The sequence below is a fragment of the Lagenorhynchus albirostris genome, chromosome 2 (genome assembly GCF_949774975.1).
Source record: "Lagenorhynchus albirostris chromosome 2, mLagAlb1.1, whole genome shotgun sequence".
Lineage (NCBI taxonomy): Eukaryota > Metazoa > Chordata > Mammalia > Artiodactyla > Delphinidae > Lagenorhynchus > Lagenorhynchus albirostris.
The window spans coordinates 112,260,452-112,286,846 of NC_083096.1; the positions used below are offsets into that span (position 1 = coordinate 112,260,452).

A 26,395-nucleotide genomic window follows, 5' to 3' on the forward strand; every position below is an offset into this window, starting at 1 on the left:
ACCTGGAGCACTGCAACAAAGAGTAGACCCCTCTCGCTGCAACGGGAGAAAGCCACACTCAGCAATGAAGACCCAACGCAGCCAAAATAAATAAATAAGTAAATTAAAAAAACTCAAAACTATAGCCTTACACACACACACACACACACACACACACACACACAGACACACAGATAAATTTATCTATTTAGTCACTATGAAGTATATTTTTCAAGATAGAGAAGAGTTTGTTGGCTTGGCTATAACTGAAATATTTAGACTTGGAGGAGGGTGAAGTCCGGGATCCCTGGTCTAGGGTCCTGGTTAGGAGCGTTCAGGCCTGGTTTCTGGGGTCCGGGTTTTCCAGAAGGAAGGTGGCCCAGGGACTAGGCTAGGAGTTGGTATGCCACTCTGGGGGCTTGAAAATGCCACCAACAACTTTACCCCTGCTAAGGGACTTCTCACTGCATTTCTAAGCTGCTTTTCTAGAGCTTCTCCCCTGAGGATCTTCTTCTGCTCGCGTGGGAGGTGGGAGCCCAGTGGAACCAAAGTGGGTTCCAGTAACCCAGCTTCTAAAGCCCTGGTGTCGCAGACACTTGTACTAGGGAGTGTTTGGTGGTTTATAAATGACTTACGAGTGCTTTCAAAATCTCGTGTGTGCTGTGCAACAGCCCTGTGAAGTATTCAGAACAGGTATTAAGTCTGTTTAGAGACCTTCCATCACCTTTGGCCAAGAGGGCTTAATGGACTTGCCCAAGGTCACATGGCTGACTTGTGATAGAGCTGCAACTACAAGGGCCATCCTTTGATACTTAGTTTTATACTTTGGGCCATTCGGAAAAAGTAGGTTAGGGTAAGATTGCTGAAAATGGCAGATTTAGGACTGTTCGGAAGTAAAACCGGCCACTAGTTCCCCATCCCCCGACCCTCTTCCTTTAACAAAGAGATGTGCCCATCATTAAAGGAAAAAGGAAAAGACCCGTTCATCCATTTCATAAACTGCAGGAATCGCAATGCCTGAGGGTTGAGGCAGGTAGAGTAAATGTGGTGTAAGACGTTCAGGGTGGTAAGGAACGGAAAATCATAGAGCGTGTGTAGAGAGTAGCTGATTCTCAAATCCAGCCTGCTTTTCCCCCATATGAATACAGGCCCACTGTGGCCAAAGGTTCCATTTCTTGAGAGAAGCCAGAAATCTGGATTTTTTTTATAATACAGCATTTCCCAAATTTCTAAAGTGTAGGCCAAATAAATTTGCCTGTGGGACTCCAGTATGCACCTTCTATGAAAGTAGATGATGTGGTTCTATCCCCACCCCTATTCCTTTATCCAGCTTTAAATGAAATGCGGGCAGAAACATTAGAAAATGTGCTTAGGCAAAAGACTTTGGGCTTAAAATCTTCCATTTTTCTTCTTCCTGTCTGCTATTTCAAGAGAAGCTATTTCTGTCAACACTAAAACAGTGCTCTGGGTTTGGGCATTTTTGCTGCATAACCCACTTAAGCTAAAATTCTTTGTCCAGAGACCTGATCTTTAAAGCACATTCCAGCTCAGTGGAAGTCAGATTATATGTCAGATCATTGATGTAGTGTGACAGCTGGGGATTTCCATGTAGAAATAAGTGGACCATTCTCCTTACTGTGGGGATTCACTGTGGAGTCTCATTTTTACAATATTTGAATTGTATTTTTTCAAGCTAAATAACTGAGAAATTTAGTCATTTCATACAATTCAAAACTGCAATAATCCTAACATACAAACTTGGGGCCTAATACATCTTCACCTCATGACAACACAAGAATAAATGAAGTCTCTCGTGATCAGTTTGGGAGCCAATTTACCGCAATTGCTGTGGGTTAAAAAAAAAATCACTTCTGTGTACCCAAATAACCTGACGTGATATGGAAGTTGTTAATTAGTTGAAAGCATAGGCCCCCTTTCAAAAATTATGTGTAACACTAAGCAATGTGTTCTTTAATTTTTCACCAGCACATAATAAAAATTTGAATATTGTTTGATCTTCTCAGAATGTTAACTCTACAATATTCTATGGCAAACATGTTACTGACAAGAATGCAAAAACATTGCATTACTAATAACGAGAATGCCAAGCATTTACAAACACTACGAAAAGATGTTGATATTAACTGTCAGACTGTATCCTCCCAGCAACTTCGTGAGTTAAAACTTAGTGTCCTTAAACCGATTTGTAGGCAGAAAATGAGATACTAATCAGTGGAAAACTATATCGAGACTTATAGTCTCAGTTTTGCACTCATTTCACTTTGGCTTCCTGTTGAAAAATAAAATCTCTAGGAAAAAAAAAAAATTTAACTTCAGGTGTGTGGACTTCCATTTGTGCCCTTGCCCTGGGGCCTGCAAATGTTAGGGGAGGCTCTGGAGATGTCAGGAAGCCTGTGATGTTGGAAACCATCTTTGCACCATAAGGAGAAAATCTACCCGATAACAGAGCCAACTCAGACAAAAGCAGAGCCAAGAAATGGAGAATGAGACTGAGAACTAGTGATATGATTAACGTCTCCGGGTCCTGAAGATCTACCCATGAAAGTTCAGTTCCTTAAGGTAATAAATTCCCACTATTCTTTGCTCGAGTTTTCTGTCATTCGTATCAAGTGTCATCCTGATTTGGTTCAGGAAAATTCGATACTTTTATATGCAGAGTTAGCAGCAGGAGTGATAAGATAGCAGTAGGTAAGGAGAATGGGAAGGAGCTGAACTGAGGAGGTTTTGAAAAATGGGGCATGAGTGAATTGTGGCAGTAAAAGAAATGTGAATGCCACTCCAGGAATGTAAATGTAAAACATCACTTCTTAGCCTTATACCTAAGAGCACCCTAGTGGTCCACAGATAAACTAAAAACTGGTTCACAAAATTTGTATGAATATGTATATGCTGTTTTCTGGAGAGAGAGTTCATAGCTATTCACAGGTCCTCAAAAACAAAACAAAACAAAACTGTGAGCTCCCATAATAAGAAATACTGCCCTACTAAATGGGGAAGGCTTCTGAAATAGTGGTGAGATGTAAAATTGAAAAGCTGTACTTTGGAGAGATTATAAAATCACTAATTATGGCAGTGACTCTCAGATTATATACCACAACCACCTGCATCACAGTCATTGGGGGCTCTTGTTTCAAATTCACATTCACAGCCCCCATCTAGACTTAGTGAACCAGAATCTCTGGGGGAAGGGCCTAGACACTCCATTTGGAGTATATGATAGGTCAATATTTTGAAATTTTACATGACTTTCCCATTTGATTGATAATTCTGCAGAATTTTATGTGGAAAGCATATTCTTTCAGAATTTCAAACACATTGTTTCATTGTCTTTGAGCTTTAGATGTTGCTGTTGAGAAATCTGATGACATTCTGATTCTTGATACTTGGTGATTTTTTTTCTCTCTGGAAGCTCTTAGGATCTATTCTTTGCTCTTTCCTTCTGAAAACTCCTGTCCTTCATTCCTGGAATTTTTCTTGAATTACTTAATTGATGATTTCTTCCCATCTGGACTGCTCTTCCAATTTTCTTTCTTTTTGAAGAGTATTTCTGTGTTACTTTGCTCAAATCTTCTGTGATTTTTCCCTCATTTCTGTGATCTTCTTTCTAATTTCCAAGAACTCTTTCTAGTCCCACCCTGCTTTTTAAAAAAATTTCATCCTGTTGTGGCTTCATCTTCTCTTGCCTTTCTGGGGATATTACTGAGAGTTTTTTTTTTTTTAATGTCCTCCCTACAATGTTTGTTTCCTCCATATTCCTTTTTCTGTTGTTCCTTTTATATTATTCAATTGCCTTGTTTGTTGTCCATGATTAAAAGTAAGAGATAAAAAGTAAAGAGGGAGCTCTGAGTGGGTGCCTGGTATTTCTGACTTTAAATTTTGCTACAGGATGATCTGCGGGCATGTTGTCAATATCTGTGGTCAGGCACAAAGTCAGTTATATCCTATTTTAGGTATGGTACCCGAGCAAGTACCAGAGAATTCACCCTCCCCAGAGCATTAAACCTCCAAACTTCAACCTGGGTGGGAGAGGGGCAGCTGCCCAGAGACATAAGGTTGGAGAAAGGATCTAGAGATTTCACTGCTCCTCAAGCAGCTTTCACCTATTCCCCTTTATTTTCGGACATTCTAACCTCCATCTCCCCTTCACCCCTAATTCCTGAGGCATCTCTTGTAGTTCCGGAACCTTTTGAAGATTCTGGTTTAAATTGCGTTGTTTCTCAAGTTTCCGCACTGTTGGGGCCTGGGACACTTACCCCTCATACTTGTGCTTTCAAGCTTCCAAAATGTTGCTGTCATCTCCCTTCCCTTGTGGGTTGAGGTTTTCACTGGAGTTTAAGCATGGGAGGAGGCGAAATTAGAGGCCGTATTCGAACTGCTGTCTTAATTCAACAGATATCTGTAACTTCAAAACCTTTGGGCCATTCCAACCATGTAGCACAGTCATCCCTTCCAAGGCATCCTACTTCTCTCCATTTTGAGGACTCCCTCCAGTTTCAGACTCCACAAGGAAGACACAAACAACTATGACACAGAGCCAAAGAGAGGCACATAGATGGTAGGCAATATACACTTGAGTCAACTGTCTGCCGGGCACCGAGGTCCCGGCTCCCTGGGCTCAACGTGCTAGGGGCACCGCAGCCTCGGCCTCTGTCCTTCTCTCCCGCAGCCCCAGATCCCCCGGACTTGGCGACCGCCCAGCTCCTCCCCTGCCCAGCCGGGGAGCTCGGCCCGGCCCCTCCCCTCCCATCCATAAAGCAGGCGCCGCCAGGGAATCCGGGACAGCTCTGCTGACTGGTGAGCCGTTGGCATGGCCTGGCCGCAGCTCCGGTGCTGGCGCCTCGTTCCCTCGCTGCACGGGACCCTGGGGCTGGCTCCTCTGCTGCTGCCACTGCTCCTGGCGCTGCGTGTCGGGCTCGGGGCCGACTGCCAGTGCCAGGCCCCAGCGCTGTGCCGTCCCATCACCCATCGTTCATCGCCCCGACTTCGAGGTCAGTGGCCTCTCTCCCCTGACGCTCCAGATCTGGTCCTCAAGGCCCTAAGAGGAGTTACAGTAGAATAACCGAGCCTGAGAAAGAGGTGTTGGGGGCGCAAAACCAGCTTTGACCGCTCGCAGAGGGGCCTTTCTGTCCACAGATTTCCTTCAGCCTTAAAGATTAGGAAATTTTGGCTCAGAGAGGTTGAGTAACTCCTCCCAGGTCTCACAGTAAGTATTCCAACCCAGATCTGACTCTAAGTGCAAGTTCCTTGCATTGCCCTGCTGTGCCTCTCCCCAGGCAGTCTGGCCAGATAAGCAAGATGGTAAGGAGATACTTCCTAAGTAGCAACACCCATTGGTTTCCAAGAGAATTGAGGATCAGTTTGAAAGAATCTCAGCACTCCCACGGTCCAGTGGAAGAATGAAAGTTCTGCTTACTTTGCTTTTCTATACCTGCCACACAAGAAGGGGGATAAAAATAGGTCTTTAAGTAAAAATTCCATCTACCCACCTAAGAATTTATAAGGCCTTGGGCAGCTTTAAGCAAACACCCTTTCGGAGGTAATGTGAAGACCACTTGTCTGCCTAGAGTTTGATGACTGCACCAGGAACTGGACACATCAGGCAGGTGGAAAAGTTCAGTCCAAAAGAGCAATTCTTGTGTAAACATAGCGACAATTGCCAGTTCTTAATCTAGCAGATTACATTTGAGGCAGGGACATTTAAATGTCAGTTAAAAAAAGTAATATAATTGCTTAGAAGAAGTAAAAACGGTGGAAGTGTTTATGGAGAACATGCCTAGTGTGTAAGCCTAACATCTGAAAGACTTTCTGTAGCACCCAATACCTCTTAGTCGGTTAGGCGGCATCTGTGGGCATTTAGAAAACCAATTATGCAAAGAAGCCGAATTTTGTTCATTTGTATGCTGGTGGTTAATGGTCTTTTCTCTCTACTGACCTATATTTTTCAAAGACAAAGACTAGACTGCATTACTTTTTCCCTTATATATTCAATTGGTTCATCAAGCTATTTTTTAGTATTTCTATTATATCACAAGCTCTCTGTATATTTTTAACATATTCAATCTTAGTTATCAGAATTGAAATAGGGGTAAGGTTTGTGACATAAATATGATTCTAAGAGTCTAAAAACAATGGGCTGTTCAGTTTCACATTTTGTAATTTTTATTATTTCAGTGGGTAACTGCCTAGTAGAAAAATGGGTTATGCACAGTTAATTCTGAAAAATAAACAAAAAACCAAAAAGGAGACAGAAAATTAGGAAAAGCCTGGTTTAATTTTTATAGCTAGCTCTCCCCACCCTCACCCATCCATTCTCCTCACAGTGGCCCAGTGATCATAGATATCGCTCTCCCTTTCTCTCTCCCCCTCTCCCTGTGTGTCTGTCTCCCTCATTTTTTAATGCAAATCTTATGATCCTCTGCTTAAAATACTTTAATGCTTCCCATTCATCTCAGGAGAAAATAGCAACTCCTCAGTGGTCTACAAAGCCCTACTTGATCCTGCTACTACCTACCTCAGTAGTTTCATCAGTTTCATCTGTTTCCATGTACTTTCAGGAGTTCTGTGCTCCAGCCTCACTGACCTTCTTTTGGCTCCAGAAATTCAGAATTCTCCTGAGGTAATGAGACCTTTGCCCTTTTTTGTTCACTCTTCTGAGAATGCTCTTTTTTGTGCATTGGTACCCCTCCTCTGTCCCCTGTCTAGGTCATTGCCCAGATTTCTGGCCTCCCCTAAAGAGTGTAGTCCTCAGGGAAGTTTTCCTGCCCTACCAGGGTCGCAGGTCCCCTTTATATGCTGTCATGGCACCCTGCATTTCCATGTAGCCCTTAAATCTACTGCATTAAATAACCAATGGACCTGGTCTGTGTCACTAATGCCTAACAATATACCCTGCCTATACCTTACTGGGAATTCAATAAATATTTGCTAAATCAATGAATTAACACATTATTTGGGATAAAGTAAAAATGATCAGTGCTTCTAATATTATCTGTGGAGAAAAAAATACAGGAGAAACATAACATCAACCATCTTAGTATTTAACTTGAGTACTAGTCTAAGAAGTAAGGTTCACCAGAAATCATTCATAGTAAATGCAGTATCTATGAGTCCATCTGCAGTGGCCAGAAACTTGAGTATTTTCAACCTCCTCCCTTTCTCTTACCTTACTCATTCAGTGGATCAGAGTCCTGTTAATTCTGCCTTCTTAGGATCTTCCAGATTTATTCATTTATCTCATAGTCTCCACTGCTCCACAACTTTAGTTGAGGTCACCATCATCTCTGGCCTGCATTCTTCCAAAGCTTTCCTATTAGATATTCTGCCTCCAGTTTTGCCTCTTTAAACCAGTTTCCACTTCAGCTGAAGGGATTTTTCTAAAATGCATACCTAAAATATGTATATTCTCTTTTTAAAACCCTTTCCCTTGGGATAATTTCTCAAGAGGGCTTCAAGGTCTTTCATGATTTAACCCTGCCTACCACCCTCAGGTTCTTCACTGTTGTCGCCCTCCAAATTTTAGGCATCAGCAAACCTCCATACCCTGCCTCCAGGCCTTGACACTTGCCCCTATTTCTTCCTAGCCTACCGTCTCCTACTTTCCAGGCCCCACTAATTTCCTCTGCCACCAATTAATTGGGACCCCTATGTCTTATTCACTGTTGTACTCTCAGTGCCTGGCATATGATCAATGTTTAATTGTTACTTTGGGTGCATGATGACCCTTAGCTAGCCATAGTCCATGATTTCTTCTTTTAATTTGATAATATTACTATTTATTCATAATGGTTATTTCGAAGATTAATGACTAATGATTTTCTGTGATCTTGATATATTATTTCTTCATTTGGAAAACTTAAATTTGGGGCTTAGTATTCCAAAATTATGAGGTGTTTTAAAGACATTTGGATCTCTTTGGAATGAGTTTGTGAAGTAAATTTTATTAAACTGTGAAAAGCATATATGTACAAAAGATGTATATTTCTTCCATAGGAGATGTATCCATAAGGGATATCATTAATGCTACTTTAAGAGCATCCTGGTTAGCTCAACAAGTTAAGCTGGCCAAAACACAATATATGGATGGAATTAATCTAGACAAGAAGTTGCTCGTTCATCACATGAATATTATGCGTTAACTGCTTTAGTCAAAGAAACTGCAGACTCTTTCCATCATGAAATTGAGGGATCACAGGTAAAAATTCATTTGGTGTTTTTTGGAAACCCCTTATCTTTCCTATCAAAATGTGTTCATGAAGGTATGGCAAATAGAATCTCAGTTTTATTGAGTAGGAAGAGTTTCAGTACATCCTAAAAAATTTTCTGGAACTTTTGAGTTCTTAACTAGATAAGTTTTATAAAATTTTAAGGTGCCAAATCTGTTCTTTATTCACATCAGGATACAATACTGGAATTGCCCCACCTACCTGCCTTGCAGCAGAGTTAGAAATATTAGATAGGCAATGGGAATCAGGAAGGATTTAGCTGCCCACGCTCTGCTTTCATCAGTGCAGGACAGAAACAGCTCTTGCCTAAGAGTAGAGGTAGTTCTGGGGAAGTGTCTCACTTGCTCCATAGACTCTGAATTACTTTGCAAAGCACCCAAGGCCCAGTAAGGCTCAAAGCCTAATTCCATAGAGCTTGTCAGTGCTGTGACGAAAGGCAGTATTTCCCTACTACCATAATGAGCATGATCAGAGAGAAGATCACAACATAAGGACTCTTGCCAGGCAATGTGTGAGTAACAGAAGGACAGTGTGGCCCCAGATCAGTGATTCTCAAAACTGGTCATACACCAAGATAACCAGGAATCTTAAAAAAATTAAACACACACACGTACACTGGGTCCAACTCCCAGAGATTCTTATTCAGAGAAATGCAAACCAAAACTACAATGAGGTATCACCTCACACCAGTCAGAATGGCCATCATTAAAAACTCTACAGGGCTTCCCTGGTGGCACAGTGGTTGAGAATCTGCTTGCTAACGCAGGGGACACGGGTTCGAGCCCTGGTCTGGGAGGATCCCACACGCCGCAGAGCAACTAGGCCCGTGAGCCACAACTACTGAGCCTGTGCGTCTGGAGCCTGTGCTCCGCAACAAGAGAGGCCGTGATATTGAGAGGCCTGAGCACCGCGATGAAGAGTGGCCCCCGCTTGCCACAACTAGAAAAAGCCCTCGCACAGAAACGAAGACCCAACACAGCAAAAATAAATAAATAATTAATAAACTCCTACCCCCAACATCTTCTTTTAAAAAAAAAAAGTCTACAAATAATAAATGCTGGAGAGGGAGTGGAGAAAAAGGAACCCTCCTACACTGTTGATGGGAATGTAAATTGGTGCAGTCACTATGGAGAACAGTATGGAGATTCCTTAAAAAACTAAAAATAGAGTTGCCATATGATCCTGCAGTCCCACTCCTGGGCATATACCCAGACAAAACTATAATTCGAAAAGATATATTCACCTCAGTGTTCATAGTAGCACTATTTACAATAGCCAACACATGGAAGCAACCTAAATGTCTGCTGACAGGTGACTGGATAAAGAAGATGTGGTATATATATACACAATGGAATATTACTCAGCCATAAAAAATGAAATAGTGCCATTTGCAGCAACATGGATGGACCTAGAGATAATCATATTAAATGAAGTCAGACAGAGACAAATATCGTATGTTATCACTTATATGTGGAATCTAAAAAGTGATACAAATAAACTTATTTATAAAACAGAAATAGACTCACAGACAAAGAAAACAAACTTATGATTACCAAAGGGGATAGTGGCGGGGGGGCGGTAGGGGGGAAATAAATTAGTAGTTTGGGATTAACATATACACACTACTATATACAAAACAGATAAACAAAAAGGACCTACTGTATAGCACAGGGAACTATATTCAATATCTTGTAATAACCTATAATGGAAAAGAATCTGAAAAAGAATAGGTATATATATATGTACAACTGAATTACTTCGCTATACACCTAAAACTAACACAACACTTTAAATTAACTATACGTCAATAAAAAAGTATATTACAGAAATTATAAAGGAACACATTAGGATGTTTCCTTCTTAAAAAAAACTATACAATAATTTGTTAGTGGACACATAAAAAATGATGTAAATTTTGACATCCAAAACATAAAATGTCGGGTGGTGGAGTATAAAAATGTAGAGCTTTTTTTTTATATAGTTTTTTTTTTTTTTTTAGATGTTGGGGGTAGGAGTTTATTAATTAATTTATTTATTTTTGCTGCATTGGGTCTTCGTTTCTGTGCGAAGGCTTTCTCTAGTTGTGGCAGGCGGGGGCCACTCTTCATCGCGGTGCGCGGGCCTCTCACTACAGCGGCCTCTCCCGTTGCGGAGCACAGGCTCCAGACACGCAGGCTCAGCAGTTGTGGCTCACGGGCCCAGTTGCTCCGCAGCATATGGGATCCTCCCAGACCAGGGCTCGAACCCGTGTCCCCTGCATTAGCAGGCAGATTCTCAACCACCGTGCCACCAGGGAAGCCCTAAAAATGTAGAGCTTTTGTATGTGTTCTAAGTTGTTAACAGTTTAAAATAGACTGTTGTAACTATAAGATGTTTTAAAAAATTATTTTTTCAGGTGTACAACATAATGATTTGATATTTGTATATATTGCAAAATGATCACCACAATAAGTCTAGTTAACTTCCATCACCATACATAGTTACAAAATTTTTTTTAATATAAGCCACATGATAACCACAAAGCAAAAACCTACATTAGATATACAAAAGAAAATCAGAAAGGAATCAAGCATGCCACTACAGGGAATCACAAATCACAAAGAAAGAGAGCAAGAAAAGAAGAAAGGAAAAAAGGAATTAGAAAAGAGCCAGAAAACAATTAACAAAATGGCAATATTACGTAGAAACCTATCAGTAATTACTTTAAATGGAAATGGACTAAATTCTTGAATCAAAAGACACAGAGTGGCTGAATGGATTAAAAAAAACAAGATCCAACTATATGCCGCCTATAAGAGACTCACTTCAGCTTTAAGGACACACATAGACTAAAAATGAAAGGATTGAAAAACTAGTTCCAGGCAAATGGAAACCAAAAGTGAGCAGGGGTAGCTATATTTATATCAGACAAAATAGATTTTAAGCCAAAAATGGTAACAAGAGACAAAGTTCATTATATAATTATAAAAGGGTCAGTTCATCAAGAAGATATAACAATTTCAAATATTTATTGTGGGTGCTCCACATCAGAGCACCCAAATGTATTAAATAAACACTAAGATATCTGAAGGGAGAAACAGACAGCAATATAATAGTAGAGGACTTTAGTACTCCACTTTCAGCAATGGACAGCTTATTCAGACAGATAATCAATAGGGAAACGTCAATAAGGAAACTGTAGTTAGATACAGTTAGGCTGGTAAAAGGTATAAACTTTGTTGTAAGATGAATATGGTCTGAGGATTTAGTGCATAACATGATGACTATAGTTGATTGTACTGTATTGTATAATTTGAAATTTGCTGAGAGTAGAATTTTAGTGTTATCACCAAAATAAATAAGGTGATGGCTATGTTAATTAACTTGATGGGAATACTTTTGCATATATATGCATATCATCATATTGTACACTTAAAATATATTACAATTTTACTTGTCTATTATACCTTAGTAAAGCTGAGAAAAAACTGCTAGGCTAGACAGTGAGTTTTTTGAAGGCAGGGACCAGTTCCTTGATGTCTAACACAATGTTTAAAAAATACTTATTGAATATATGAATGATACCTGCCTTTCAAAATTTTAAGTCTAGTTAAGTAGGATATATATAGTATAAACTAATAACTCTAAATCTATCTCAGAATCACCTGGGAGTGCTTGTTAAAAATATGCCCAGAAGTTGATTCTGGCATAGATTCTAGGAACTGTATTTTTACCAAGTGTGATAGGTGATTCTGGTGTAGTTGGTCAACATGAATTTGAGAGTCACTGGAAAAATAATAAATGATGTAACAATCAACAACTCTGTGGCTTTATACAAGTACGGAAGGTTTGTCAGTGTGGAATTCAGCTTTTCAGATGAGTACAATTTAGATCAAGAATAGCAAATACCTGGTATGCAAGCCACCGTACTCCTCTCCTCACACATTTTGGTCTCAGAAACTTTTCCCTCATTCTCTAGATTGCTGTTGTTAATAGGGTAGAATTAATATATGGGAACTTATTTGCTAGTCCTGATTAAGCGATAGTGAAAGAGCAAGGGGGAAGAGACTGAGCAAAGATTTTGCAGTAGGAATGTCTATTTCCATGTTTGAGGGGCAAGTAGAGCAATTTGGGCTGCTATGTCAAGTTCATGTTAGTTAAGTTAGTGGGAAGTAGAGTTGCCAAGATGAACCAGATTGTGGAAGATCCAGGATGTGACACTGAAGAGTATGCATTTTATTCTGTATGTAATGGGTAATGTGTATAGAAAGTATTTGGGGAAAATTATTTATGGTAGTACGTAAAAAAGTCTAGAGGAGAAAGAGAGACCTGTAAGGACTAACCCAGTAATCCAATAACTTGGAATTTATGGTTTGAACTGGGATGATGGCATAACCCTAACACTCAGCAAGTGTTCAATATTCATTGAATTAATTAATTAATGGAAAGGAATGGGCAGAAAAACTGTGAGAGGCCACTCAAAGGAAAATGTGAGATTAGTTATGGGGTGTGAGGGAAGAAGAGTCACAAAATGGCCCAAAGGTTCTTAAACTGGTGACCAGAAAAAAATGACTAATATAGAGCCCCAGCAAGGAGAAATGAGTTTTTGGGAAAAGATGATAATTTAGGATTATAGAATTTGTGATCACAGAATTAAAGAGCTAGAAGTGCTCTTGAAGAATTCTTTCTACACCTTCATTGTTACATGTGGGAAAACAGATCAGATATTTAAAATGAAATAACCTAGTTATAAGAGAGCCAAGAAAAGAACCAAAGTCTTTTGATTTCTTTTCTAATTTCTTTTCTAATAATGCTGCCTTCTCAAAAATATGAGATTATCCATGACAGGAAACCCAGGTGAAAATATTCTCACTGCTCAGGAGGAAACCCAGGTGAAAATATTCTCACTGCTCAGGAGAGAGGTAAGGACTTACAAAATGGATTTGAAATTTACCTGCTTAGAGGCAATCACTTTCTCTATTACCTTATTATACTTCCATTTTGTAAGAGGGGACAGTGATAAAATGAAGTCCAATATGTAAAAATTTTACTTTATAACCTATTTTGCTGGAGAGCTTTGGGGAAAGCCTAGACTTACAAAGCAGAGCTTCCTTTAGTGTTAATAATGAAAGAATTACAGAGAGAATTTTGAGAAAGTCCTAAAAAGAGTTATAGTAGAATAAATTAGCTAAAGTGTAAAAATTTAACTAAAATACCTCAATTTTTTGTAATATTAATCAATACATTTATTGAGAGCCTAATTAAAAAGAAAACTTTTAATGAAGCTTTAGAATGTTTGCAGACCTATATTAATAAAATAAAGCTAATATTCAGTTAAGGCAATAAATCTTTTTTTTTTTACATTAGGTCTCAGAACTTATTTATTTTATAACTGAAAGTTTGACCCTTTGACCAACATCTTAAGGCAATAAATCTTTTTTTTTTTTTTTTTTGTGGTACGCAGGCCTCTCACTGTTGCGGCCTCTCCCGTTGCGAAGCATAGGCTTCGGATGCGCAGGCCCAGCGGCCATGGCTCACGGGCCCAGCCGCTCCGCGGCACGTGGGATCTTCCCGGACCGCGGCACGAACCCATGTCCCCTGCATCGGCAGGCGGACTCTTAACCACTGCGCCACCAGGGAATCCCGGCAATAAATCTTTGAAAGAGATTCATCCTTATTGAGGACTGGCTCATTATTCAAAAATGAAAGATAATTTAACACTCAAGTTTTATTTGAATATTTCCATAAGATCATTTAAGTGATTTGTTTAACATTTTGAGTTGATTAATTTATACTTGTAGCCATAAAACACCACTATTCTTTAACTATAATGTTGGACTAAACTTACCATGTAAAGTAATTGTAAATCAAGGGCTCAAGCTGCCAACACAGTCCAGTAAGCTTGTGCCAAGAGATGACCTATTTAGCTTGCATGATATTTTTAAGAACTTTCGTATTTGAATTCTTTTAGTGTGCTTTTACTCTCTAGTTGCTTATGGGCCCTACCACACCCTACTGTGATTACACCAGTTTCCTTCAGTCAGTCGAGTTGCTAGTCTGTCCTCTGGAGGCATGTGACTTTAAACTCCTCTTCTACACAGTGCCTGCTCCTGGTCATTGTATATGTCCAAATATGCCTGTGTCCAAATATATGTCCATTATCTAAATATATGTCCAAAACATTGTCCAAAATATATGTCTGGGTCAGTCCGTGTAGGCAAAAAATATATTTCTTAGAATTGTTCTAGTTCCATACATGTCAAACCTTAAGTCAGACACGTAAGTGGTTCTTTTTGAGGGGGGGAGTAATATGAGGCAAGAGAATATATAATCAACAAAACATCTGCCATAATATGCATATTTGATCATGTTACATAAAATGGTTTTCCCACAGGTAACATTTGATGTATCTTGGTCTCCAAACTGCTTAGGTAGGAGGTGCTATAATTATACTGGAATTGCAGATGCTTGTGACTTTCTCTTTGTGATGTCTTATGGTGAATGAAGTCTGGTCTGGTCACAATGTATTGCAGGAGCCAATTCTCCCTATACTAAGACATTAACTGATAAGAATTCACAAAACAATCATTTATCAGTGATATTAATTCTATAACCTCAAACATTAAGATATATTTTAGTATTTCTAAGTCATTTGTATACCTTTTCCATTTGTAACGCTTTCTTGAAACATATAAAAACCTCTTAATTTGAGAGCTTTAAAGTTTACAAAAAGTTTTAAAGTTCTGAAGTTTTCAATTACCTCTAAAAAGTCTTGGGAGGTAGGTGTATTATATTAACCCTCTATTATAGATAAGATGAAGGGTGTTAAGTTCTCATGATTGCACAGCTATTAAGTATTATATGGTTGGAACTCAAGCAGGTGTTCTAACTTCAAGTCAACACTCTTGTCAGAAAGTTACACGAAGAAGATATTTGCTTACTTAGAATTTGATAGAATATTTTTGTTGAAATAACCAATGTTAAATAATTTAATAGCAAAGGTACCTATAATGTGAGTACCTATTATACATGATTGATAGGACTGGCTTTATCTTATTTGGCATTTACTATTAGTACCCATGCTACATTAAAAATTATATTCCTACCAGAATTAAGAGTACTTCTGGGGCTTCCCTGGTGGCGCAGTGGTTGAGAGCCCACCTGCCGATGCAGGGCACACGGGTTCGTGCCCCGGTCCGGGAAGATCCCACATACCGCGGAGCGGCTGGGCCCGTGGGCCATGGCCGCTGAGTCTGCGCGTCCGGAGCCTGTGCTCCGCAACGGGAGAGGCCACAACAGTGAGAGGCCCGCGTACCGCAAGAAAAAAAAAAAAGAGTACTTCTGATCTGTCATTCATATGATGTGGCCTTTGCATTATCCTTTCCAAAGTTTGGATTGGTTTATATCCCATCAACCAATTGAATTAAAGATTGCTTGCTATCTTTTGGACTTAAGTGAGATTTTCTGGGATAGTTAGCATAGATTTAAGTGTTGAGTAATAAATAAAAATTATTTTATTTTTCATATATAGGTAAAATCATAGACCCTGGCCTCATTTTATCACATCCTAATTGTCTGGATAGAATAGTCTGATCATAAGCATATACTATTTAAAATTTGAAAAATAATTTGTGTTATAATACAAAATAATTATTTAACCCAATGTTTGCCAACTGTGTTTATGAAAGAGATGATAATTATGTATATCAATAAAAGGTTCATTGTCAAATATGTTTGGGAAATGATGCATACTCCACCCCTCTCTTGGATATTTAACAGTACACAATAACTTTAAAGCCTCTGAAAAACAGCAAATTTACTCAACATTCTAGTTAATCTTGGAACATATCTTGGTGGGAAAACATAATTTGCAGCATGGGCAAGAAAGGGATTGATAGTACCAGGAATTTGTTCATTTTTCTCTTTGTTTCCTATAACTACAGATTATCTGCTACAGAGTAAGATGGGGTCATTCCTTATCCCAAGCTGTAATCCATGCTTATAGGATATTGATAAAATGAGGAACACTTGTGTGTTCTGTAAGTAATTGTGAGACCACACCTGCCAGAAAGTTTAAGACTTATAGAACTTTTTTTAAAGCTTTAGAATCTAGAATATCAAATCCATGCCTTAGCAGTTAATAGACACAATTAGCATGCTTTCCTAAAATGTGTCATTGTTACTAAAATGTGTCATTGTTCCTAAAATTAAATTTTGTGAATTTTTTGCTTCAATTTGATCTAAATTGTTTTGAATATTTTCTATTATTCAAAAAGAAATTGTTTAGAAAGTGATACCAAATTTATAGTTCTTAAGAGATGACTTTTATAATATATTCGAGAAACACCATATTAATATTTTACATAAATGTACCTGTTGTTACAAACTTGGATTCTGAGTGGTTGCATAGCTTGTATGAACACATTAGTAGACATATGAAGAGAAAAAAATATGCTTTTTCTGTTCCTATTTGGTTAGGATATGATGACTACATCAAGATAGGCATTAACCCTAAGAAACCTGTAATGGGTATTCCCTGGTATGGTTATGATTATACCTGCCAAAATCTATCAGTGGTAAGAACAGATCATTTCTTATGTAATTTTTTTCTCTTTCTATTATATTTTTTAGAGTCTGTTTTGTTTCCTCTATATAAACTTCATTTTATTTATAATTTAGAAATTTCTCTCTATATAGAATATATACACTTTATTGAGAATTTATTTAATATAGTTTGATACTAAAATGTAGACAGTTTATTTTAAATAATTAAATCCCATACAAGTTTCTGAATATTATATTTCTATTTAGTAATGAAATTTAACTTTTATTCCATATAGTCAGGTTATCTATCTACAGTATATATTTTATGTCTAATAAATAATTTTATTATATTTTTGGATTTGCTTAATTGCTTAAGATTTGCTTAATTGATAATCTATAACATGAACATTTTTGCATTTCTAGAATCATGTTTGTACCACTGCAAAATACCCTTGTAAAGATGCTGTATACCGTCAGGTGGCCTATCAAATGATCATGAAGCAAGTAAATAGTTCTACTTCTGGAAGACTGTGGGATAAAATTCAGCAGTCTCCTTATTATCACTATCAAGTAAGACTTTTCACAAGTTATCAATCTTTAGTTTTCATAATTGTGTATTTTCATAATTACATATTTGAAAGTAAGATTTTCTATCAGTTTTCTTATAGGGTACAACATACAGACTGCTGTTTACATGAGTAGACTTGTCTTTGAATCTGTGTAATCAGGAACTTTACTTCCCTTGTGAGCAATTCAAGTTATGCTAAGAGTGGAACTGCTCTGCATGGGCCACTTGTCATTTTAGATGATATAATAAAAACATGTGTGTCACAAACAGGATTTCCTTAAGAGTTGTCAATTATAAATGATGTCTGTGGCTTTTGAAAGAGCTTTGGGCCAAAATGGGTTACTTGCTCTGAAAACCTCTATTTCAAAGTAGCCTCAAAATTCTGATGAGGCTCTTATATAGGGAGGAATGAGGCTGAGAACAGGAGATGTGTCATCAGGGACTTCACAATGGAAAATGGTATCATTTCAAATTTATTCCACAATTCAAACTATGTGATATTCAACAAAATTAAAAATTAGAGACAGAAAAATATTACAAACAGAAACTTGAAGAAACAGAGTAAATGACTAGCAATTCTCTCAGGTAGTGTTTGATAAATAGGAATTGCCATACCAAAGGGACAAAGAAAAGTTATCTTTTCCATAGTTTACCTTTAGCATAATAAAAACTTTTTCACACCTCAAAAATCTAAGTACAAACCATCTTTAATTTACCTTGAATTATGTTACTACAAAAGGAACCCTAAAATGATATGATGAACATTAATTCCAGCAACAATTTATATTTCTTTCTAATGGTCTGGTACTCATTTACAAAAGGATGACTGCAAATATACAAATTTAATAAATTATAATTGATATACATGTACATGCCTGTATATCAATTATGTAGAAGGCTTTAGTGTAGAGCTTTTTAAACTTTAGAATCTTAAGTATAAACATTAAACTAGGGTACACTGTGATCCTGTCTTTACCAAAAAGTATTTATAGAACTCTGTTCTGGGAACTGTTAATAACACATAGACACACACACACCCACACACACTAGTGGTTACCAGTGGGAAGAGTAGGGGCGATGGGCAAGACAGGGGTGGGGGAGGGGGAGGTACAAACTGTTGGGTTTAAGATAGGCTCAAGGATGTATTGTACAACACAAGGAATATAGCCAGCATTTTGTAATAACTGTAAATGGAAAGTAACCTTTAAAATTGTATATATTTTTTTCATTTTAAAGATTAAACATAAAAAGAATATACTAAAAAAACACAAACACACACAAATACGCATGCATGTGCCATGGCCAAATATATTTGGAAAACACTACAAATTGTAAGTCTCTCTTGGAGATTTACAATATATAACATTATATTCAAGGATTTAAGATGTACTACAGTACATAAAGCCATTTAATTGTTTAACATAGAACCCTGTTTTCTAGCACTCTTAGAAACATGCAGGGGAACAGTGTTTCATGGATATCAGTTTGGTAAAGGGTTTGTTTAACCAACTATACATAGTTTGGAAATATGTAATTTAGAATAAATACTTTACCGTATGATGTACTGTTTTTTGTAATTCTTGACTTATTTTTTCCTTAATGCATAAGAAGACACATTCTTTAAGATTTTAGAACTCAGAAAACATTTTGATGAGCCTTGAAAACCATTCATTTAATGGCACTTCAGACAACCATCTATTTATAACCAATTTGTTCTTCTTCATTCATTGTAAAATTCCACAGCAACCCAAATCAAGTTTTTGTTTTAACTGAAGAGAATCATTCTGCTTTCTTATGCTGTCTCAGCAATAGCAGCTTCATCTTGCACTCAATATTCCTGGAGGCATACATTCCTTAAACAGACATCTGTCAAACTTACATATACTCAGTTTTTTATCCTTTGATCCTTCACTATTTGAGGCATTTGAAATTTCTTAACATATCAAAAAGGCTCAAAGTACTAGCTAGAATGATGGCAAAATTCAAAGGTGCATGTCTTTGGGGTTGCCCCTGACTCTACAAAAATAAATCTTTCTATATTTAGGTACAGGTTTTGCAAGTTGCCTTTTAATATTGAATCACAATTGGAACTAGAGCATGTATAGCTTTTTCTAGTTCTAAAGATTTTAAAGAACGGAATATAAGATATAGTATGAGATATGCTTGTATGTAATGAATCTACTATACTTAAATATGCCATAGCTTATTCATTTACCAAGTGACTATTGTCCTTTAAAGCAGTCATCTTAGGAGATGATTATAATTCTCGTGGTGCTACCATAAATAGAAATATTACTGGTATTCATTGAGAACTGTCTTTAAAGAGTTCCCCAGATGTATATAAAAATCAGTAAATTATTTTAAATCACAGATCATTCTATTTTTACTTCCTATCTTTTTCTCTTCCTTTACCCTTTTGCCTAATTCTCTCCTTTCCTCTTTCTTTTATCCGTTATCCATAGCTTACATACCTTCTAAAAGAGACTGTGTTTAGCACTAGATAGAGGCAAGTGATGCTGGGGAGAAGGACTTTACAGGGTGGAAGGTGAGCATAAGACTAGTTTCTAGTTTGTGGTTCTTAGGTGGGTGCCTAAGTCACCCATGGGGTCCAGACCCAACAGGCTCTTAGACTCAATTCTGTAAGACCTAGAAAAGGAGATGTTTTCTTTGTCCACTGACATTCATCATAAACAAAATCACCTGTTGAGCTCCTAACTAGGCACATTTCCAGGAACTGTAAGGAAATCCCAAAAAGTATATAAGCTGGTTTTAGAGGACAAAAGCAGTGATTCTCCTTAACCTTGGCTACATATCAGAATCACCTAATGGAACATTAAAACATAACATAAAGAAACAAATAAATATATGTTATAGCACTAGCCCTGGAAGATTTTGATTCAATACGTTTCATGTGGTGTGGGTCCCAAGAATCTGTTTTTAAAAGCCCTCACAAGTGATTCAAATGTGTACAGTACATCTTGGTTGATAATCATCAGATCAGAGCAAGGAAAGAGTCTTAGGGCATGAGAAGGATTTTAAATAGGATATACTGGGAGGCTCATTTGTGTAATCTCTATTGTTGTAAAAGTGCCATAAGCAATGATATCTAGAAAGTATTACATATAGAACCATGGAAAGTATTATGTATGCCCTAAAATTTTTATTATTTCATTGACTCCTTCTTGAATCATTGGATTTAAGAAACACCTTTCCCTCTTATTGCACTGAATACTTTAAAGTTACATTTTAATTTATTTGTATAGGATCAGGCTGGCCATTTTCATCAAGTGTGGTATGATGACCCTCAGAGCATGTCTCTAAAGGCAGCATATGTACAAAACCGTGGCTTACTCGGCATTGGCATGTGGCATGCAAACTGTCTTGACTACTCTGGAGATGCTATAGACAAACAGCAAACTGAAGAAACGTGGAAAGCTTTAAAACCAAAGCTGTGACAGAGATGAACATCTTTTGTAAAAACTATTAAGGTTTAGAAAAATGATCTGTTTAAACAGATCTAGTTTCTTGAAGAGATTAAAAAATATATACCTTTTTTCAGATTGCTACATATTTTAGTTATTAGTGTACTCAAAAACAGATAAAGAATAAAGAAATGCTTTGATTGTTTGAATTTGAAAAATACATACCTATTTATATCTTCAGTGTACAACAACATAAAGGTAAGATACAAGTCAACCTACCATATCAAATATTCCTCTGTATGATGTTTAATATTATAGTTGGGAACAACTGCTTTCACAATTTTATTATGCTAAAATTTCCTCCATATTAAAATATATGCTTACCAATCAATGCTAATTTCTAAAATATGTATAATTTGAAGTAGAAATTTTTTGCTTAGAAATATATTTTTAAAAATTTAGTCTTTGGGAATCAGTTTGCTCTATATTTTTTATTCAATAAATCTAAATTTAAAACCTGCAATTTTGTGTCTTTAGGTTCATTTGATGCAAATCATTTTTCTCCTTCCTGATTCCATACAGCACTCATGTTCTCTGAGTCACCTGAATTAAACTCACTTATGCCTCCAGAGGGCGGGGAATAATGAATATAAAGGATCAAAATACTTAGAAAATACAAGAAGATAACTTAGTACTAATATTTTGAATTAGTAGGTTAGAGCCACCTAATATTTTCCAACTAAATTATTTTTTTGAGGTTATATCTGAAATGTTTATGAAAAACCTGGTGTTGAACCCGATTCTATTCATTGGCATTTACCCTTCCAATTATTAATATTCCTTCATTTATGGACATCTATAATATATTTCTTGGTTAGTTTTGTTTCCATGGTTAAATTTTTTTCATTTTCTATATCTGCATTTTACTTTTAATTATCTAAAGACATTGGTTTCTCAACTGTTTTTTTCTTTCTAAAAGAGACATTTTGTGCAAAGAAATGTACAGAGGTCTCAGTTTCCTTTCTCAAGGCAATTAAGAAGAATATTGTGTAGAACTTATATTAGTTCCTATAAATACTTAGATTAGAAATCTGCATCCTTAAACTCTGGATTTACATAAATCCTGCCTTCCCTGTACATTTTTCCCTCTCCAAATTTGAATAAATGACAATTCAGTCATCTGTTATGAGAATATTTCATTTCCTACTTGCACAATTATTTACGGCAAAGTAAAACCAACCATTTTCCATAGTACTTGCTGAATTACTGCTGTCTCTGTATTTTTAAAATAAATTTAAAAAATTTAAATTCTTAGTACTAATCTCTACATAGCTGTAGATGCAAGTCAGATTCATATTTATTAAAATATATGATTTTTCATATTACAGTCATTCTAGGTATTACATTTTAAGACTATTAAAAAAGGAAAATAATGAAATATAGTACTGTAAAATAATATGTTACACATCTGAAACCTTCAAAAACAGTCAAACAGACACCATTTTGCTTTTTTACATCTAATATTTCCTGAAACACTGTATAATAAGCACATGAAAAAGGAAAAGATGTAAAACTTATAATTTATATGAAAACAAGGAGAACAACTGTTAAACAAATCTGTTCAAGTAAGTTTTTTAACAAACAAAAATTTTAAGTTAACATACCTTATTGAGATTGAAAAGATGTAATAAATTTCTTCTGTGCCAGTTCAGCTTTCAACGTGCGTAATTCTGAAACTGCTTGTTTTCTCATCTATAAAAGAACAATTGACTTTCAAAAATGAACTTTCATCTTACCTTTCTAAAATTATATAATCGTCATATAAATAAGGGTTTTTTTTTTTTTTTTTTTTTTGGTACGCGGGCCTCTCACTGTTGCGGCCTCTCCCGTTGCGGAGCACAGGCTCCGGACGCGCAGGCTCAGCGGCCATGGCTCATGGGCCCAGCCGCTCCGCGGCATGTGGGATCCTCCCGGACCGGGGCACAAACCCGTGTCCCCTGCATCGGCAGGCGGACTCTCAACCACTGCGCCACCAGGGAAGCCCTAAATAAGGGTTTTTATGACAGCTTTCATGTCTTCTCTCATTTGCCTTCAATGCCTTCACTTGCACTGGATTACTATGGTAAATGTGTAGTTCATAAGTCCCTTTGAATACGCATGCTAGATATGCTACCAAATAATTTCATTTATTAGTATATAGGCATGATAAAATTAAACGGTTCTAAAAAACTAGAGTGAGAAAGAATTTTATCTTTTGCTTATTTCAAAATCTGTTCTCATTGTGCAAAGAAAGTAGTAAAAACAAAAAACCTCTGCCTCCTAAAAAAAATTCCCAAAAACCTTAATTCCCAGCCCCTTAGAAACTGAATAAGTACTTAAGAAATATAAGTGTGGCAAGTGCTCTTCTAAGTGTACTATGATACTTTCAAATTTTTAATTGAAGCAGATACTGTTATTTCTCCCCATTTTACAGTTGAGGAAATTGAGATGCCTAGAAGTTAAGTAACTTGCTCAAGGCATAAAACTAGTAAGTGGCACAGCCAGGATTCAAACTTAAACCATCTGGTACCAGAGCTCTTGGCTATTCCAAGTATTGTCTGTGGACCAGCAGCATAAGCATCACCTGGGAGTTTGTTAGTACTGAAGACTTTCAGGCCTCCCCTCAGACCTACTGAGTCAGATCCTGCTAATTTTAACAGGATCCCCAGGTGACATTACATTGAACTTTGAGAAGCACTGATAGTGCTATATTATCTTGAACATGGTTGCAACAGTCAAGCTAGGTTTTCTGCCCCTTAGTTCTGTATCTTATGGGTAGTTTGGGGTAAATCATTCGGAAATCAATAAAAAATTCTTACAATGTTTACTATGTGACAATTAGGCACTATGGTTAAATGTAGGATTTTTTTCCCCCAGTGCATAAGCTGAAAACTTGGATTTCTTTTTTTCCATTTGTGTTTCCTGTTTTTTCACTAATAATTCTAATTTGGGTTCAAAACATTTATATGTAATATTTATAAAATTAAAATATACAAAAATGGTAAGAACTAATTTGTATGCTTTCCAGAAGAAAAGAGCATTGAGAGAGTCATGAATGAAGGCACTGGAGGTATTTTTATTACTCCCTTCTACCCATCCAACTATCCTTAAGGGGACAAGTTTCCACATTTGATTTCTCTCCTTTTTTTTGAATGCACAGGAGTTTTAATTCACTGAACGAACTATTTTTTTGAGTGCAGACTGTATAAGAATTTTAAATAACTCCTTTTTTTGGTTTAAAATTGTCCTTGGCCTTTTTCCTTTTCTGTAGTTTAAGTTTTAAGCTTCTCAGCGCTGAGCCAGGATTTAGCCTTGAGTATGAGGCTAGTGAAAATAATCTAGAAGTGCGCTGTCCAGTAGAGTATCAACTTGCCACATGTAACTATTTAAATTGAAATTAACTAAAATTAAATCTAAAATTAAATTCCTCAGGCACACAACAATCTACATCCTTATGTGGCTAGTGGCTACCTTATCAGACAGTGCAGGTATGAAACATTTCCACCATCACAGAGAGTTGTATTGGACAGTGCTAATTCTACATAGGGGTCATTATTCTGGGTCATAAAGCTACTTCTGATAAAGAGGTGAATCGAGAGCATTCATATAACATTTTATATATATATATATATATATGAAAATAACCAGAGAGAATGAGATAATTACCCAAGAGAGAACAAAAAAATAAAATTAAATGGAAGCTCAGAGAGCTCAGTGGTTTGTCAGACTTATTTATGAACAACTCTAATGTAGGAATATTACTTCTTTCAAAATATTTTACGGAGACTCTATACTGATTCACAAGGTTCTCTTACTTTATTTCTTAGTGAAATTTTATTCAATTTTACTTTGGCCTTGTTAGGAATCTTTTCACAGAATTTATTATTGTATTTTTTTCATTCATGCTTTCTATTTTTTAATTTTTATTTTTTTTGAATTTTATTAAAAAATTTTTATAGAGCAGGTTCTTATTAGTTATCCATTTTATACATATTAGTATATATATGACAATACCAATCTCCCAATTCATCCCACCAACCCCCACCACCACTTCCCCCTTGATGTCCATACGTTTGTTCTCTACACCTGTGTCTCAATTTCTGCGCTGCAAACCAGTTCATCTGTACCATTTTTCTAGGTTGCACATATATGCGTTCATATACGATATCTGTTTTTCTCTTTCTGACTTACCTCACTCTGTAAGACAGTCTCTAGATCCACCAACGTCTCTACAAATGACCCAATTTTATTCCTTTTCATGGCTGAGTAATATTCAATTGTATACATGTACCACATCTTCTTTACCCATTCATCTCTCGATGGCATTTAGGTTGCTTCCATGTCCTGACTATTGTAAATAGGGCTGCAATGAACATTGGGGTGCATGTGTCTTTCTGAATTATGGTTTTCTCTGGGTATTTGTCCAGTAGTGGGATTGCTGGGTCATATGGTAATTCTATTTTTAGTTTTTTAAGGAACCTCCATACTGTTCTCCATAGTGGCTGTATCAATTTACATTCCCACCAACAGTGCAAGAGGGTTCCCTTTTCTCCACACCCTCTGCAGCATTTGCTGTTTGTAGGTTTTCTGATGATGCCCATTCTAACTGGTGTGAGGTGATACCTCATTGTAGTTTTGATTTGCATTTCTCTAATAATTAGTGATGTTGAGCTGCTTTTCATGTGCTTCTTGGCCTTCTGTATGTCTTCTTTGGAGAAATGTCTATTTAGGTCTTCTGCCCATTTCTGGATTGGGTTCTTTGTTTTTTCGATATTGAGCTGCTTGTAAATTTTGGAGATTAATCCTTTGTCAGTTGCTTCATTTCCAAATATTTTCTCCCATTCTGAGGGTTGTCTTTTCGTCTTGCTTATGGTTTCCTTTGCTGAGCAAAACTTTGAAGTTTCATTAGGTCCCATTTATTTATTTTTATTTCCATTTCCCTAGGAGGTGGGTCAAACAGGATCTTGCTGTGATTTATGTCATAGAGTGTTCTACTTATCTTTTCCTCTAAGAGTTTTATAGTGTCTGGCATTACATCAAGCCCTTTAATCCATTTTGAGTTTATTTTTGTATATGCTGTTGGGGAGTATTCTAATTTCATTCTTTTACATGTAGCTGTCCAGTTATCCCAGCACCACTTATTGAAGAGGCTGTCTTTTCTCTATTGTATATTCTTGCCTCCTTTGTCAAAAATAAGGTGACCACAGGTGCGTAGGTTTCCCTCTGGGCTTTCTATCCTATTCCATTGATCTATATTTCTGTTTTTGTGCCAGTACCATATTGTCTTGATTACTGTAGCTTCGTAGTATAGTCTGAAGTCAGGGAGTCTGATTCCTCCAGCTCCGTTTTTTATCCCTCAAAAATGCTTTGGCTATTTGGGGTCTTTTGTGTCTCCATACAAATTTTAAGATTTTTTTGTTCTAGTTCTGTAAAAAATGCCATTGGTGACTTGATTGGGATTGCACTGAATCTGTAGATTGCTTTGGGTAGTATAGTCATTTTTACAATATTGATTCTTCCAATCCAAGAACATGGTATATCTCTCCACCTGTTTGTATCATTTTTAATTTCTTTCATTACTGTCTTATAGTTTTCTGCATAAAGGTCTTTTGTCTCCCTGG

The 26,395-nt window shown here is 36.9% G+C and overlaps 2 protein-coding genes across 4 annotated transcripts in view; one reads left to right on the forward strand and one right to left on the reverse strand.

Annotated features, from left to right (window-relative positions):
* LOC132514666 (transmembrane protein 258-like) overlaps positions 1-26,395 on the reverse strand; it is a 58,386-nt gene that overhangs the window by 25,962 nt on the left and 6,029 nt on the right. For 2 of the 3 annotated variants that reach the window (XR_009538893.1, XM_060139657.1), the window contains exon 3: positions 22,400-22,487. The gene's annotated coding sequence lies outside the window, so the exon portion shown is untranslated. Of the gene's footprint in view, positions 1-4,253; positions 4,272-22,399; positions 22,488-26,395 lie in introns of those variants that run through there. The other variant, XM_060139658.1, reaches the window with a different exon arrangement.
* CTBS (chitobiase) lies at positions 4,808-20,768 on the forward strand. The gene is given in 7 exon segments (XM_060141919.1): positions 4,808-4,988; positions 7,990-8,094; positions 8,097-8,191; positions 14,596-14,765; positions 16,678-16,777; positions 17,169-17,315; positions 20,577-20,768. Coding segments are annotated over 7 exon segments (990 nt in total).